The sequence below is a fragment of the Betta splendens genome, chromosome 15 (assembly GCF_900634795.4).
Source record: "Betta splendens chromosome 15, fBetSpl5.4, whole genome shotgun sequence".
Classification (NCBI taxonomy): Eukaryota; Metazoa; Chordata; class Actinopteri; order Anabantiformes; family Osphronemidae; genus Betta; species Betta splendens.
Genome location: NC_040895.2, coordinates 2,610,727 through 2,628,695, shown reverse-complemented (window position 1 = coordinate 2,628,695; position 17,969 = coordinate 2,610,727). Strand labels below are relative to the sequence as shown.

The 17,969-nt window shown below is 44.3% G+C and overlaps 1 protein-coding gene across 21 annotated transcripts in view; it reads right to left on the bottom strand.

Moving 5' to 3' along the window:
* col13a1 (collagen, type XIII, alpha 1) overlaps window positions 1-17,969 on the bottom strand; it is a 203,537-nt gene that overhangs the window by 97,068 nt on the left and 88,500 nt on the right. For 8 of the 21 annotated variants that reach the window (XM_055502806.1, XM_055502788.1, XM_055502803.1 and 5 more), the window contains 5 exons: window positions 14,606-14,632; window positions 14,481-14,507; window positions 13,557-13,583; window positions 10,284-10,325; window positions 9,769-9,834 (listed from right to left, as the gene is read on the bottom strand). In XM_055502806.1, the coding sequence (XP_055358781.1) occupies window positions 9,769-9,834; window positions 10,284-10,325; window positions 13,557-13,583; window positions 14,481-14,507; window positions 14,606-14,632 (189 nt within the window). The remainder of the gene's footprint in view (window positions 1-9,768; window positions 9,835-10,283; window positions 10,326-13,556; window positions 13,584-14,480; window positions 14,508-14,605; window positions 14,633-17,969) is intronic. The other 13 variants (XM_055502799.1, XM_055502800.1, XM_055502795.1 and 10 more) reach the window with 4 other exon arrangements.

Below are 17,969 nucleotides of genomic sequence, written 5' to 3'. Positions count from 1 at the left end.
GATCACCACTACATCTCCTCTCCTGCGCTCAGTCAAACCCCGCCACTACATCTCCTCTCCTGCGCTCAGTCAAACCCTGCCGGTTCGGAACCAACGGGGCAAGTGCGTAACAGAACACACCAACCAGCCGACCCATAGTTTGTGTTTAGTGGTTTTCTTTTTAGACTAGTTAGCGCAGCTACTGTAAGTGTTTAGTTTTGTCTTAGCTTGTCCTTGTCTTTGTTCGTTCTACGCAATCCTGGGAGTTCCGTGGTTGGTCACGTGGTTCCCCGTGTTACGGGAGGAGTTGGCTGCCTAGCTGGCCGGACACTCGCCATCGCAGCGGGATCCAGTACTGCGGTCTGGATTTTTGGCAGCGGCCAGAACTGCACCTCGTCTGGCCTGCAAGGTTGGTGCAAGGGTGGGTTTGCTTTTTGGCTTCCCGATGGCAGCACCGCGTAATGTTCCTGTCGCCATGCAAAGTTTGACTGGTGCGAGTGCATAACAAGGCTAACATAAATTTCAGAAGATTTTAGCAACATTTTTCTAAATGTAAGCATTTTTAACAGAGGCAACATGATCACTGACGTGCATGTAAACGCAGTCATTATTTATGTCCAGGGTAAAAGGCTACGAGAAACAAAGGTTAGGTGTGTATAACTAACTAAATATATAAAAACTAAGTACACTACTATGAGGTGCCGTGTGGGACATAATTCAGAATTATCCTCTCACACACACAAGTGAAAAGTTAGCTCTCATTCATACTAGTGAAATCCTCTCATACACACTACTGAAAAGTTATCCTCTCATACTCTTTCACGTCCGGCATCGGTTGAGCTGGCAGCCGTTCACAACAGCTCCTGTCCTCTTTGTTCTATTTAAAACTTTCTTTGTTAATTTAAGCTTATTCTCTCTTGTTTTCGTTAAGTATATTAGTGTGCATAACTGTACACAACTTGTATAAAGCTTTTTTTGAGCAGTACAAACACTGTTAAAAAGCGATGATGTGCATCGGGGCCAGAGCGCAGACAGACACGAGGTCCCCGCTGGGCTCCTAGTGAAGACCCGATGTGGACGCTACGCTGGAAGACTACAACGGGAATAAACAAAACGCTTCAGACCCGCTCTCCCATCCGTCAACATGGGAAACCCAAGACCTCTCCCCGGCAAGATGCACGAGCTTGCGGTGCTTACAGGGCACCAGCTGGAATACAGGACAAGCAGCGTCCTGCTGTTTACGAAGACCTGCCTGGCTTCGCTCATCCCAGACTCAACTATCACACTGTCCAATTTTCACCTATTGTGTGTGGACAGAACAGAGGACAGCAGTGAGAGAAAGGGAGGGGGCTGTCTGTGTTTGTGAACATGAGAAGGTGTAAGCCAGGACATTGCATCAGAGAAAAGCTGTGTAACAGAGACACTGAGCTGTTAGCGGTGGGCATGAGGCCATTCTACCTGCCATGGGAGTTTACACATTATAATAATTGCTGTGTACGTCCCACCCTCCGCTAACGGCGACACAGCTTCTCAGACCCTGCTCTCAGTCATCAGGCTGCTGACACAGCACCACAGGCCGCTTTTCCTGATTTCTGGGGACTTCGCACCTCCTTCAGCTGCTCTGCCTACATACACCCAGTATGTCATCTGCCTCATCAGAGACAATAAAACCCTGGACTTATTCTATGCCAACACCAAAGAGGCCTACACTGCATCCTCCCTCCCACCGCTGGGCAGAGCTGACCACAACATCCTGCATCTCCTGCCTGTGCATAAACCAGTTGTACATAGGTAGCCACAGTGAAGAGGTGGACGGCTGAGAGCGAGGAGGCTCTCAGGGACGGTTTTAACTTCACTTTGTGGACGGAGCTCTGTGACCCACACGGGGAGGACATAAACGGCATCACAGGCTGCATTACAGACTATATTAATTTTTGCCGTTCCCTCGAGGGTGCTACAGTGTTTCGCTAACAGCCAGCCGTGGGTCACGTGGGAGAAAAAGAAAGCGTTTAGGTCAGGGAACATGGAGGAGCTGAGGAGAAAAAAAACGTGAGGGGAAGGCCAGCTACAGGAGGAAGATGGAGGAGCAGCTGCAGCAGAACAACGGTAGTAATGTGTGGAGAAGCCTGAAAACCATCTCTGGCTTCAAAGCACCACAACCACAGGATGAGGGGGACCTGAGCTGGGTGAGCGACCTGAACTCACAATTCAATCTGTTCAACCAAGCCGAACCGGCATCAGCTCCAGACTCCTAAAGCCCTGCAACAGTTTCAGATCAGTGGCTCTCACGTCTCATCTGATGAAGACACTGGAGAGACTGGTCCTGGATCACCTCAAGCCCGGCAGCACTGTGAGGATCATGTTTTTTGATTTCTCCAGTGCCTTTAACACCATCCAGCCTGTGCTTCTGAAATACAAACTAAAGGGGGCTGGTGTGGACGGAGTGGATTATGGACTACCAGGTGTGAGAGCCAGGGACTGTGTGTCTGACACTCTGACCTGCAGTGCGGGGGCCCCCCAGGGTACTGTATTGGTACCTTTCCTCTTCATCCACCGGCAGCTCTGTCTGCAGAAGTTCTCTGATGACTCACGATTATCGGACTGATCACCGATAATGGCGATGCAGAGTACATAGGACTCACTCAGAACTTTGTGGACTGGTCCCAGCGGAACCACCTCCTGATCAATGCAGGGTAAATGAAAGAGATGGTGGTGGATTTCCGCCAACGGCAGCCTGCTGTCATCCCACAATGCACATTCAGGGGAGGGACATTGAGAGAGTGGACTCTTACAAGTACCTGGGTGTGCATCTGAACAATAAACTGGACTACTATAGACTCATAACACGGATGCACTGTACAGGAAGGGTCAGAGCAGACTCTACTTGCTGAGGAGACTGAGTCTTTTGGAGTGAGGGGCCACTCCTGAAGACCTTCTACTGTATGCCTCTGTGGTGGCATCAGCCATCCTGGACTGTGTGGTCTGCTGGAGCAGCAGCATTACAGTGACGGATAGGAAGAGACTGGACAGGATCATCAAAAAGTCCAGCTCTGTCCTGGGCATCACTTTGGACACGGTGCAGGTGGTGGGTGAGAGAAGGGTTCTGGCTCAATTCACAGGGCGGGACGGGGACAGGGACTCTCACCCACTGGAAGACTCACTGTCTGCTCCTGGAGAGCAGCTGTACAGTAGTAATAGACTAATCCACCCTCGCTGTGCAAATGAGAGATAACGCAGATCTTTCCTATCAGACTCTTCAATCAGAACTGTTAACTGCATTTGCTCTGTTCATGGATGTGTGCTCTGTTATGTATGTGTGTTTGTGTGGTATGTATGGTTTCGCTCAAATTTTCTGTCATGTTGCTGCTGAGAGGTCCAATTTCCCTGCTGTGGGACTAATAAAGGCATTCTTATTCTTAGAATGTATGAAAGGATTTCACTGGTACGTATGAAAGGATTTCACTAGTACGTCTGAAAGGGTTTTACTAGTATGTATGAAAGGATTTTACTAGTATGTATGAAAGGATTTCACTAGTATGTAGTTGTGGATCAAAGAGGAACGTGCGGCGTCAACGAGACACTTCAGGACTGCACTAAAGTCAATGTCCGGAGTTCCCAGCACACCTGAACACACCACCGGGCAATCCTTCTGGCAACAAACGCCGCCTTTCCACGCTCGCGCCGAAGTAACTGCGAAGTCAGCCGACGCTGCCTCCGCGGCCCAACCCATGGAGCTCTGAAGGATTCGCCTCACCAACGCAGAGAAGGAGCGACGAAGAGTTTCAGGCCTATGCTTATACTGTGGCCAACCTGGTCACATCGCCGTGTCATGCCCGGTAAAAGACAACGCTCACCACTAGCACGGAGGATAGTGGTGAGCCAGTCAGCCATGTGTAAGTCCTCCGCTCGACCGTTACCTGTTGCCACCTTCACTGTAGGTGACCAGTCTGTCCAGCAGGCGGTGCTCGTGGATTCGGGCGCTGATGCTAGCCTCATGGACGCTGACCTGGTTAAACGCCTGGGTGTTCCCCTGGTCCCCTTACCTACTTCAATGGAGGCCGACGGTCATCATCTGTGGAACGTAACACACAGCACCGGCCCAATCACTATGGTCTTTCCAGATTCTTATGCCGAGCAGATCCATTTCCACGTGGTTGAGTCTTCTGCATTTCCGGTGGTACTGGGGTATACCTTAGACGTCACAACCCCACCCTGGAATGGAGGACCGGGGAGGTGACTGGCTGGGGAGCGTTCTGCCAAGATTTATGTTTTTCGTCAAGTTTAGAGCCCCCGTCTAGCCCAGACCCTGCTCCATCGGAGGAGGAGATCGACCTATCCACAGTTCCGTCCTGTTATCATGACCTCAGCAGAGTTTTCAGCAAGATGAGGGCTTCCACCTTGCCACCGCATCAATCATATGACTGCTGCATTGAGTTACGCCCAGGCACCCCACCCCCCAAGGGGAGACTGTTTTTCCTTTCAGGTCCAGAACGCACGGCCATGTCGGAGTATATCGAGCAGTCCTTGGCCGCAGGAATCATCCGGCACTCGTCCTCACCCGCCGGAGCTGGTTTCTTCTTTGTCGGCAAGATAGATGGTTCACTCCGTCCATGCATAGCTTACCGGGGACTGAACGCCATTACGGTACGAGACTCTTATCCCTTACCTTTGCTTTCATCGGCTTTCAAACTCCTTGCAGATGCAAGGATATTCACCAAGCTCGACCTTCGAAACGCCTACCATCTGGTCCGCATTCGTGAGGGCGACGAATGGAAGACAGCTTTTAACACCCCTACCGGACATTATGAATATCTTGTCCTGCCTTTCGGCCTCACCAACGCTCCAGCAACTTTCCAAGACATGGTAAACGACATCCTGAGTCCCATGACAAATATGTTTGTTTTTGTATACCTGGATGACATCTTGGTTTTCTCCCGAGATGAAGTAGAACACAAGAGCCACGTCCGTCAAGTTCTGAAAAAACTCCTGGAACATAACCTGTATGTTAAAGCAGAGAAATGTGAGTTTCACGTCTCCACTATCTCATTTCTGGGTTTAATTGTATCTCCCGAAGGAATCCAGATGGATCCAGCCAAGACCGAGGTCGTAGAAAATTGGCCACAACCACAGTGTCGCCGAGATGTGCGACGTTTCCTTGGTTTTGCTAACTTCTACCGCCGTTTTATTCATCGGTTCAGCACTATCGCATCACCTCTTCACGCTCTGACTTCATCCCGAGTCACCTTTCAGTGGTCGCCAGAGGCCGAGGCCGCCTTCCAGCAGCTCAAAGCAGCCTTCACCACAGCACCCATCCTTTGAATGCCGGACCCTCGTAGGCAGTTTGTAGTGGAAGTGGACGCCTTGGACTCAAGAGTCAGGGGGCGTTCCTGTCCCAGCGAACCATGGAAGGCGGGCGATTACATCCTTGTGCTTTCTTGTCCAGGAAACTGTCCCCTGCCAAGCGAAACTACGACATTGGAAATAAGGAACTTCTGGTTGTCAAAGTGGCCCTGGAGGAGTGGCGTCACTGGCTGGAGGGGGCAGAACAGCCATTTCACGTGTTTACAGACCACAAGAACTTAGAATACCTAAACACCGCCAAACGCCTGAACTCTCGCCAAGCCCGGTGGGCGCTATTTTTCGCCCGTCTCAACTTTCACCTGTCATATCGCCCCGGATCAAGAAATGCCAAGCCCGATGCCTTGTCCCGTATTCATGAGGCTGACTCGGAGGAAAGGATCCCCGCGTCATGCCTAGTAGGGGCAGTTACATGGTCCATAGAAGGTCGAGTCCAAGAAGCAACGAGGGGTCTGCCAGTTCCACCAGCCTGTCCACCTAATCGGCTGTTCGTCCCTCCGGAGCTTCGGGGGGGGGTAGTCCACTGGGCCCACACATCCTCTTTCAGTTGCCACCCTGGGGTCCAGCGGGGTCATCGGCCGCCGGTTCTAGTGGCCATCAGTAATTAAGGATGTTCGAGAATATGTAACCGCCTGTCCTGTCTGTTCAGTCCACAAACCCTCTCATAGACCACCTCCTGTGTTCTTCCAGCCGCTTCCCATTCCGCATCGTCCTTGGTATCACATCACCCTGGATTTCGTGACCGGACTTCCCCCATCCATAGGCAACACCGTCGTACTCACGATAATTGACCGATTTTCCAGACTTACCCACTTTGTACCACTTCCGAAGCTTCCCACAGCCAAGCAGACAGCCCAAGCAGTCCTGGAGCACGTTTCTCAGCTACATGGGTTCCCGAAAGATGTCGTGTCTGACCGTGGTTCACAGTTCGTGTCACGTTTCTGGAACGAGTTTTGCAACCTATTGGGGGCCCAGGTCAGCCTGACATCCGGTTACCACTCTGAGTCCAATGGCTAAACCGAACGCACTAACCAACAACTTGAGACTGGTCTCCGTCTCCTGGTATCAACCAACCCATCTACGTGGTCCCAGCAGCTCCTCTGGGTAGAGTACGCACACAACACGTTACCATGCACATCCACCGGAATGTCACCCTTCCAGTGCGCATACGGCTACCAACCTCCTCTGTTTCCATCCCTGGAGAAAGAGGTAATCATCCCCTCAGCTCATGCCTTGCTTAGACGCTGACGGCGTACTTGGGCCCAGGCCAGGAGAGCCATGATTCAGTCCCAGGCTCGCTACAAGAGATCGGCGGATCAACATCGATCCCAAGCACCTACTTACATCGTCGGCCAGCAAGTCTGGTTATCCACTCAAGACCTGCCAATCAAAACCCAGTCACGTAAGTTGTCACAGAAATTCATCAGACCATTTGCCACTGAACGCATTATTAATCCCGCATCGGTCAGACTTACTCTTCCCAGGACCATGAGGATTCACCCTACCTTTCACGTAAGCCGAATCAAGCCGTTCCTGTCAAGCCCACTCCACTACCACCTCCACCCCACCTAGTCGATGGCGGTCCAGTCTACACTGTCCATTCCCTGCTAAACAGTCGCCGCCGAGGCCGCGGACTTCAGTACCTTGTGGACTGGGAGGGATACGGTCCGGAGGAACGATCATGGGTTCCCGCCCGGGACATTCTGGACCCCAGCCTCATCCAAGAGTTCCACCAAGCTCACCCGGACCTCTCTGGGCCATCTAGGAATCTAGACGAGGGGATTCTGTCACAACCTTAGTCAACTACTTCACTGTCTTAGTCATTTCCGGTTTTATTTTGTCACCACTTCCTGTTTAGCTCCCATATCCAGTCAGACCAGCTTTACTTCTGGCCCTTGTTAACCTCACCTGCACATCATCAGTAATCAGTAGTTCATTACTTAAGCACCACCTCTCACCCCAGCACCTTGCCAGATTGTCTGTGTTCATTCCATGATCAGCATTCCAGCGTTGTCGAGTCTCCAGTTCCCGTGCATGACCCAGTTTGGTAATACCGTTTTGATTCTAGCCCAGTCTCTGATAGTCCAGTCTAGTGTGTTTGACCTCTGCCTGTTTTTTGACCACGTCTTTGCCCACGCCTTGTCGGATCTTGTTTTTGCCAACCTGTGTATGACCATTGCCTGCCTGACTACGTTCTTATTAAAACACTCATTTACTCAAGCCTCGCTGTGCATTTGGGTCCTTCCACCATTGTGCCATTGTGACAGTAGGGGAGCTAACTGCTCACTTGTGTGTGTGTGAGAGGATAATTATGTCCCACATGGCACGTCCTACACTACAGTATGTATCTATACTAAGCAATGCAAGTGTATTCATATCCCTTGAGTCTTTTCCCATTATGTCATGTTAAAACCACTAACCTAAACATATTGACCAGGATTTTAGGTAATAAAGCAACACAAAAGTGTCATAAAGATTTTCAGGAGGAATGTCTGAAAAGGTGGAACAGGTGTGTTTTGTTTTAAACCCCCTGAAGGCTGAAGGCCTACGTTTTGGGTCCTCCAGCGCTGCATCTTTACAGAGTGAATTTTCGGCCTTAAGCTCAAGCTTAAGCATTCTGGATGGAGAGCATCTGAGAAAATTTATTTTCAGGTCTTCAGGTCATTTGGATTTTCTGATCTCTGACCAGCTTCCCTGTGCTGATTGAGGAAAAGCAACCACTAAGCATTGTTAGTCTTCTACCTCACGTGTTTTGCATAAAGGCCTCTGAACAGATGTTTTCTTCCACATTTTCTGTCTCTCCTACATGGTTTGTTGCAAACAGGACCTCTATTGACTTTCTTTCAACAATGGGAGTATGTGACTGATACAGAGACAGATTGTCTTAGCTGAGATATACCATGGACTTAGCTGCTACTCTGCAGCTACTCTCAATGTTTTAAACAGATAATGATTAAACAATGATGTGTAATCTGTCCAAGGCTTGGAATGTTTTTTTTTATAACCTGACGACCGGGGGGGGGGGGTGTAGGTGTTGATCGCCTGGACTTTATTCTTCCCATTCAGCATTCATTCAAGCCCTTTGGAGGTACGTAGTGGTTGCTGTTTTCCTTGCGGCCTCTTCATGGTTACCATTTGCCTGGGGTATTCCAAGGTATTTGTAGCTTTCTTCCACATTTGCTATCTTGCATTCTGGTAGTGCTATCCCCCTCAGTTTTTAGGATCCTGTTGTTCTTGTTATATGTTATAGGCTTTCTTGTAAGCAAACGGAGCAGTGCACAGGTTGCTACTGTATGTCTGCTGCTCATGTATTGATCAATGCACCTGCTCAAGGATCACAGCTGCTGTGCTGTATATCAGCTGATTGGTCTCAGTGATGGTCATAGTTGGTATTGTTTGTAGTGCAGCATTCACATCTTCTAGCAGACTTTCAGAGGGTGTTTCACTTATTCTTGGTAACTGGCCTCAGGTTTCCAGGTGTCTATGTTAGCCATGATTTTCATTCTTAGGTCAGCTTCTCTCCTATTAAGGTTTGTTATTATTGGGGCTTGGAACCTCTGACTGTGGGGAGGATGTTATTATCTCCCAGCTGACCTGGCTCCTCCTTGCTGTAGCATTTCTGTTGTACTTCATCAAGCTCAGGTTGTGACTGATATTAGAGCACTGTGCTACTAGTTGTTTCGGTGTAAGTCTAGCTCAGGGGTGCCCAATCTTGGTCCTCAAGAGCTACTGTCCTGCTGGTTTTCCAACTCTCCCTGCCCCAGCTAATACTGGTCGCCTAGATCAGGTATGTTCAGACAATCATCAGGGAACTATGGATACTTCGACTTCTAGACCAGGGGTGTCCAATACTGGTCCTCAAGAGATACTGTCCAGCTGGTTTTCCAACTGTATTGACATTATTATTATTGCAAACAAATCAACCAAGAATGGAAGAAAGTTAATATCTTAATGTGCTAATTATACTTAATGTATTTATACAATTCAAATGATCCTCAACCCTACAGAGCAGCAGTTGCTTAGAAACTTGTTAACGCTAGTAACAGTATCAGTTCTTTATTTATAAACAAAACACCTCACTTATGTATATATGTCAAATGCAACTGTATGCTGTGTATAATTCAGAGCAAATCCCAAGTAGGCCAACTTGGGCAAGTGTCAAGTGAATCATAAAACCAATGTATTATTATTATTATTATTATTATTATTATTATTATTATTATTATTATTATTATTATTATTATTATTATTATTATTATTATTATTATTATTACCAATTGCTAACATGTTCATTAAAGATTAGCAAAGGATTGAAAACATTCCAAAGCAAAGCAGGCAAATGCTGTATTGACACCATGTGAGTTAAGTTGGGGAGGCATTTACAGATAAAGGAAGTTGGTAATAACAAAAGAGGGAAAGAGACAATTGTACCTTGAGGCGTTTTAATATTAGAGGACTTATTGAGGGCATGTTTCGCACAGTGATGGGCAGCAACTGCTGGGGGACGTCAGAAAGCACAGACGCCCAGCACAGGGTAAAGGTCACCAGGAAGAAAAAGAAAAGAAACAGCAGGTAGGGGTGGTAGAAGGAAAGAGAGAAAGAATTTGAGAGTCAAAGAGCAACAAACTGGAAGACAAATGCAAAACTAATGAAACAAGGATGAACAAAAGAAAGATTAAAAAGAGGCACCAACACAGCAAGCTATGGGCCTGGAATGGCAAAGGGGATGGTGATGGGACTACAAGACCTTGATTTAAAATAAAAAATGCAATTGCAATTTTCTTTAAAAATGTTAGTTGCAAATTGAGAATTGTTCCTACACAATTTGGGCAGATCAGTCTCCCCAAAAACAGTAAGCCAGACCCCTAGATTGCAGAAAAAAGGATGTGGACCCAATCTCTCCATAAAGATAATGCAGTAGTATAACAGTGCGTATTCAGACTTACTGTGGCTAACTGTCCAACACAAGGCTGTACAATACGTCGCTTCTGTTGAGATGACCAGCATTATCAGATCAGCAGAATGGCAGTGCAAATGATTTAGGATACGTCTTCACTGGTGCCATGTAGGACAAGCTTCATGCAACTTACAAATAAATAAACACTCTTTACCTTTATTTTAAAACAAATTTTGTATTTGTCTATTTACCTTTAGTTGAATTTTGAATAGCACTTTGTCCTTATGTGATCACTGACAGTTTGTACACAGATTAGTTAGAGATAGTGTTACAATTAGAATATCATCAACTTTTTTATTTTACTAATTCCATTAAAAAGGGAAACTTGTACATTATATTCATTCATTACAAACTGACTGATATATTTCCAATATTTATTTCTTTTAATTGTGACGATTATAACTGACAACTAATGAAAACCCCAAATTCAATATGTCAGAAAATTAGAATATTACCTAAAACACTAGCAAGCCCACAGAGCAGTCAAAAGTCAATCGACTACCTTGCTGTACAGTAGCTGACATCCTGTGAACGGCTGCCTTTGTTCTATAAACTTCACTTCAACAAAACCTGTATGAACCTGTGTTCATCAGACCTGTCACAGGCTGTGCTGTGGTCATCCAAACCCCCTCTCATGGAGACATGAAAACACACAGTACCAACAGAGCAAGTGAAGCTGCTTCTCTCAAGCAGTGGAATGGGCTACATTGGAGTTCTGACTCCGTCTGTAAAATGTATTGTGTGTTTGCCTGTAAAAAAACATATATATAAAAGTAAAAAAAGTCCCAAGTCTGTCAAAAAGGCAGCACAAAATCTTATATGTTCCTGTGTGTTTCTGTGACAGAATGGAGGGCGTGCTTGTATTCAATGCATGTAAATGAAGGTGCTCGGCCATAGAGCGAGTGAAGCTGCTTCTCTCAGGCGGTGGAATGGGCGACATTTGAGTTTTCATGTCTCCATGAAAGGGGGGTTGGATCCCTCAGAGGATGGGTAAAACTGCAGGACTCCACTTTGTGCTATGATGGGTTTGAACCTGGGACCTTCTGATATCTCCCTTCTGCATGTGCCACATAATAATAATTTCACACCCACATACTGTATGGGGTAATGGGCCACATTTAAGTACTGGCTAACTGACTGACAAGCTAAGCCACTTCAACAAAGCCTGTGGTCTTAGGTGCACTGTAAATTTGAATGTTCAAAATAATTAAAGTGATTAAGTAGTCTAAACTTATTTTTTTATAAAAAGCTCTACTAACGTATGAACGTATCAGCCTGTACAGCACTCAATACTCAGTCAAAGCTCTTTTTGCCTGAATTGCTGCAGCAATGCGGTGTGGCATGGAGTCGCCCAGTCTGTGGCACTGCTCAGGTGTTTCGAGAGCCCAGGTTTCTCTGATAGTGGCCTTCAACTCTCTCTAGATTTTCCATGGGTTCAAGGTCAGGCCAGTTTGCTGGCCAATTAAGAACAGGGATACCATGGTTCTTAAACCTGGTACTGGTAGTTTTGGTATTGTGTGTAGGTGCAAAGTACTGTTGGAAAATAACATTTTCATATTTTTAATTTTTCATAATGTTGGCGAGCAGCAGGACGAAGTAGTAAAGTAGTGATTTGTCGTTCTTGAATAAGCTAGCTCTAGAAGAGCTGAACTCCAGCCGGGGAGAGTCGAATCCTCAGCCCCCATTGCTCAGTTTTGCTGAAATTTCATACACACAAATCAAATGGGTTTTTCGTGAATGATTCGTTCAATATGAACAAATCTTTTATATCACTCAGGAGGGACGAGTCCTCTCAGTGAACAACTCGTTCAGTTCCATGCAGTACCTCCTTACTCAAGGATTTGTTGTTTTTTCATGTGACAGCCGAGCCGCGCAGGCTCTGTAGCAAGCAGCAAGCGCTCCAATTAATTCCTGATTCATTCATACGTATTTTGATGGATCATTCGTTTGTTCGTTCATTTATCATGTAACCGCTACCAAGCGACTGTCGCGCTGTTAAACAAGGCAGGGAAGATGCAGGACATAAGTCACGTTAATGTGGTGTGTATTTGCTAGGTTTTCACATGGTTTGAATTGGTTGTGGCATTTTGTGATAAGAATATTACTCCAAACCATAGAGTGTGGCACCAGATGTTTTCAATATTAAACCTTTCATTATATTCTCATTAGATATTGAATTTGGGGTTTTCATTAGTTGTCAGTTATAATCATCACAATTAAAAGAAATAAACATTTAAAATATATCAGTCTCTGTGTAATGAACGAATATTGAACATATGAACAGGTTTCACTTTTTGAATGAAATTAAGGAAAATAATCAACCTTGTGATGATATTCTAATTATATGACTAGCACCTGTATAATGGAATTGTGGCTCTTGTTTAAAATCTACAGTAAATGTGTTAAAATCACATTATAATAAGATCTGTAATGTGAATTATCTGTCTTGAAGAAACGATAAGTCTCAACTTCTCACTCACTCACTCACTCCTTGTAAGGAACGTAGGCATGAAAAATTGAGTATGGGACACTGCAGGGTGCCAACCTAGAGGTAAGGGAGGAAAGGCTACTGGGGCTGAAGCTTGGTCTCAATGTTGATAAAGCAAGTATACCAGGTTCAGCAGCAGTTCAGAGTAGAGGCATAAGTGTTTACACACAAAAACAAAAGCTGTTTACACACAAAAACAAAAGAGTAGAGGCATAAGTGTTTACACACAAAAACAAAAGCTAAACAAAAGCTTTAATTTGGTAGTGCTTGTTTTGAAAGAAGTCTCAAATTAAAATGCTAAGCGCTAATGCGGATTCTATGGCATCTAGTAAGTGACATGTCCACTCTGTTCAGTTGGCTTAGTCCATAAGAAAAGCAACCTCAGACTCCTCCATTTGGATGGTGGAGGGTGGAAATTTAAAATGCTTGGACAACTAGACAGGGACACCAGAATAGCAATCAGGCAAACAAACTTGGAGTTCATGAGTCCACGAGTGGAAACTGACTTTCACAACCCAAGACTCCCAATCACTCTTGTTTTAGGAGGAGTTTAACAGGGTAGTAAGCACTGGTCTATAGAGTAAAAGAATAAATTACAAGGCATATTGCATTTTTGTCACTCCCACATGAAGGCTTTGTAAAATCAGACTATAAGCTTGAACACTATTCCCAGTGCTTTAACCGCAGTCTGGGGTTGGTGAAGTCAGTTATTGTCTTACCCGGTGTGTAATAATAATAATAATAATAATATTCTGAAAACAGTTATTGTCTTACCCGATGTGTGTAGTCACCACATACACCCTGCAGACAACAGAAGAAGAAGCTTTGCTGATTAATTCACAAATTTCACATATATAGATCAGATCATTCTAAGAAGAAACACCACTGTACTCACTAATATAAAACAGAGGTTGCTTGTAATGGTGGCAAAAGATGAACAATACTGACAAAGTCTAGCAAAATTGGATAAACATTTATGTTGCATAATATCAAAATGAGTGCAATTTCATGAAGATGTCGGCTCCACATATGTGTCATGAACCAGGATGGTTCCTGTGTTTTTTTTTTGGTTTGCCATGTTCATTTCCTGTTTTATTTTGGTAGTGTTTATGGGTTTTATTCTGTCATGTCTTTTGCCTGTTTTACGTTTTTGATCATGTGCCCTGTCAGCTGTTTTTCATTCCGTCATTAGGTTCCAGCATTTAAACTCCAGTACTCACCTGTTCCGTTTGCCAGTTAGTTTTGTCCATGCACCTGGTTTGTCGGCCCCAGTTACATCTAGTTAGTTCTCGGTTTATTTTGACTCGTGCCTGTACCTGACCCTGGTTTTACCTTGTCCCTGTCTGTACCTCTGCTAGACCTTTGGACTCCTGGTTTGTTGACGACTGCCTGCTTGTTTCACGTTTTTGCCTGCCACTTGGATATAAATTCAATAAACCCAGTTTTGTTTTGAGACCTGTATCCCGAGCTGTGCGTTTGGGTCCCTTACCCCTGTTCGCTCAAGCTGAGCCCTGACAATATGGGTCACATAAGACCATACAGTTACGTACAGTTTTGTGTTTATGTTACCCTATGGTGAACTGTTCCATTACTAGTTTATACTGTACATAAAGGTATGCTTGTGAATACTATCATCTGCTGATTGTATTATTAGTACATAGTTCTATTCACAATTGTGAAATGAGTGCAGAGTCTTACCTTCTCCCCTTTGGGTCCAGGTTCCCCCTAAAGAACAGATCCAAACAGCTCAGTCAGTAAGTAGGTACAGAGCTGCTGCAGCTGAAAAGATTCACAGATTTCCATTTCAGACTTCAAACACTCACTGTCAATCCTGTCGGACCACGCTGGCCCTGGAGAAACACCAGAAACAGTCAGACATAAATGACATTAAAACTAAATGACATGGCACTAAAACTGTAACATGAATCAAACATGTAAATATGTAAATGTAACTAATAAAATTGTGGTTTTGTTAGAAGTATTTCATTTTACTTACTAATAAAGGTTTTCACATTCATATTATTCCTAAGATAGTTGTGCTGACTAGTGTGTTGTGCCTTTAATACTGGGGGTAAGTATGACTGCTAAATCTTGCTTATCTTGTTTAAACTGACTGCAATAGTTTCTTGCTTTGTTTTTTTGTTAACCAAGTCTATCACTCATCCTCTCCTTATTTGTTACATAGAAGAAGAAACCTACAGTACACATGCAGTGAAGATGAAAACATTTCTGGGTCAGTTGGGTGGCAACATGTACTTTTCCGATGGATCAAACCATTCTGCAGGAGTTGGGTTATAGAGTACAAGTGAGTAATAATATGTAAATAGAGTAATAATAAAAAACACATCACGTTCATTTCTTTTTTAATGACTTGTCCTGCTTTGTAAAAAAATAATGATATTTAAAAGCGTAACGAAAAAGTTCTCAGTTTTTAACTCAGTAACAGTTTTTTTTTCTTGCTGCAACAGTGGTTTGTAGTCAATCAAATGTCTGTTGTGGTGTTCTAATTAATTAATGCTGGACCTATTAAGGGAGTTATTTCTGCAAACAAGATTATATTGACTAAAAGAAAACCTCACAGATTTTCAATGGGGTTGAACAAAACAACCTCGGGTAGTATGTAAGAATGAAGGGACACTCAGATTCCTCCATATTTTCTATGCAGAGAAATTATCATAGTGAGTACTTCAGCACACACAGTCTAATATTCATTGTTAGTTGTATGAGCCAGAGTACATCGCAGGTGGCACGACAACTACAGTAAACTTCTGACAGACAGACACAGCACTGGTGACCCAGCAGCACACAGGCCTGTCTAACGGTGAATGAATAATGCTATTTCTATTCTGTTAGTCAGAAAAGCCTCAGCGGCGCTTGGCAGCTTCAATGCTGGCTCCGCTATTCTTTCTGTTTGCTGAAGTTGCAGTAGTGGGCTCTGATTGGTTAGGACAGTTTAACCCCGACCAACCAAGTCTGAACAACGCTTTAAATTTTGACACTCCTCGTTCACAGATCATGCAATGCATTCCGGCTGTCTGCTGTTGCATTTGAATAAAAACACCTCTGAACCCCGAGAAAATTAAATGCAATTTTTTTGAATTGAACTGTCACTTTTAATATTGAATTTCATAATGTAAAATGCATTTTTAAATTACATGACCAACTTGCATATTGACTTGCCAAATTGAACAACGATATAGCATATTGAATTGCCAATTAACAAATGTATTGCGAATTGGATTTTGAGACTGAAAAACTTCCATATGTAGCCCTCCTACAGTTGTAGCACTTCAAAGCGACCACCTTTTTTACCGCAGTACGTGCGCGTCGCCAGCGCGCCACAGGTGCGTCCCCGACTAAGGATTTTTAATCCTGCAGCAAGCTGAAAAAAATCAGGGTGCTAGTCTCGTGTTAACCACCAGGTGGCGCAAATATGTGAGGTCCGACTGTTCATTTCTATCTGTGTCTGCACATTAAGCACAAAAAACGATGGCATGGTATTGTATCATTAAATGTAGAGTAGTTCATTTTATATTATATTTAATTTTTTTTATAAATTAATTATTATAAATAGTATAGATTATTATGTGCCTTTGCTCGCTAGTGTGGGCTAGTGTTTGTTGTCAATTGCCGAAGCTGCTGATGTTTTTACACAGTTTTCAGGCCAGCCGAGAGACACAGTCCCTCCTCCAGCCAATCCAATAGAATAATATAAGTATAATAACATAAAATAGGAATCTATATTTATTCATCAATCTGTGTTATAAATGTATTTTATATGCATATTTGCACTCGTCTTCTGGTGTGTTGATCATGAGGAAAAAATACAAAACAAACTGGATTCGTTTCATTTCGTCCTCTCTTTATATGAGCGACAAACGGAATTCAAGTGTTGTTGTTTTTTCGACACAAGGCACGGAGTTGGATTTAAAGCTGATTTTTCGTTTTGAGAAAAAAGCAGAGAACGAAAAACTAAGTCGTTCTCTCATTATAGCAGCGTTTAAGTTTAACCAAACTCTTAAAATTTACTCCGACCGCAATGACCTATAGTTTGCTCTGACTCTGAATGAAAAGCCCGAATGACAACTGATGTGTCCAGGTAGAGCTTAACCAGAAATGTATGCATGTGATAATGCAGGCAACGAGAGAATCGGGCGAAAGTGGCGTCACCGTCTGAAGCAGACAGTGATGTGACGTTCCAACGATGGTGCTGAGGAGCCGCTTATTCATAGGCAGATGACTTGGATCAAGTTGTCAATGCGCGCTAGTGTTTGTTGTCAAATGCTGATCTCGCTGCTGCCTTTATACAGTATGTCCTTGTGTGTAAGTACTGTGTCGGGTCTGTGTACGTTCTACGTTTGATTTCCCCCTCTAGAATAAATCAAGCCGTTTTCTAGGTAAATTGTCCAGAAAATAAAATACAAAGAACATCCGCTTCCTTATTTCTCTTGATATAAGCGAAAACAGAATTTAATCACAGCACCATGTTAAAACCAAATAAACGAGCTGAGAACAGTGTTTTCAAAACTAGACCTGGAATTAGATTTAAAGCCGTTTCCCGTTTTCTCGTTTTGTGGAAAAAAAGATTTTATTCTGGGGGACAAATCAAACAGTTGGAACATACACGGACCGTTTTCCGTTTCTCAATTAAAAAGAAACAAACGGCATTTATTCAAAGCAGCGTGTTAAAAACGAAAAATCGAGCTGAAAAGATTTAAAGTCGCTTTCCGTTTTCTCATTTGGTTTCAACGATTTGGTGCAATTAAACAGTTAAAACACTAAGACATAGGCAATGTGCCCTTTAAACGGAAGCTGCAGTATTATACTTTACCGTAATGACATTTACCACAATATCTGCAGAAAAACAATGTTTTATTACACAGGCAACACAGTGGATTTGGAACTCGCTCCGCGCGAGTTACGGCGTCTGACGTTGATTCAGTTGCAAAGCAAACTTCAAACCCCATCCCCTACTACGTATTGGCACAGAGACATTAACATATTGTCTCCACTCGGTCAATAGGTGTAAAATACTTTAGCTCCGAGACAAAGAAAAAGCTCCATGGGAGATCGGGCGCGTGATCAGATGCACCTACAGCTGTGAGACGCCAAAACCTTTCACTTGACTTTTTTAAACGCTCTTCTTATGGCATTTAACACAGGTCTGGCAGACTACCACTGCTAACT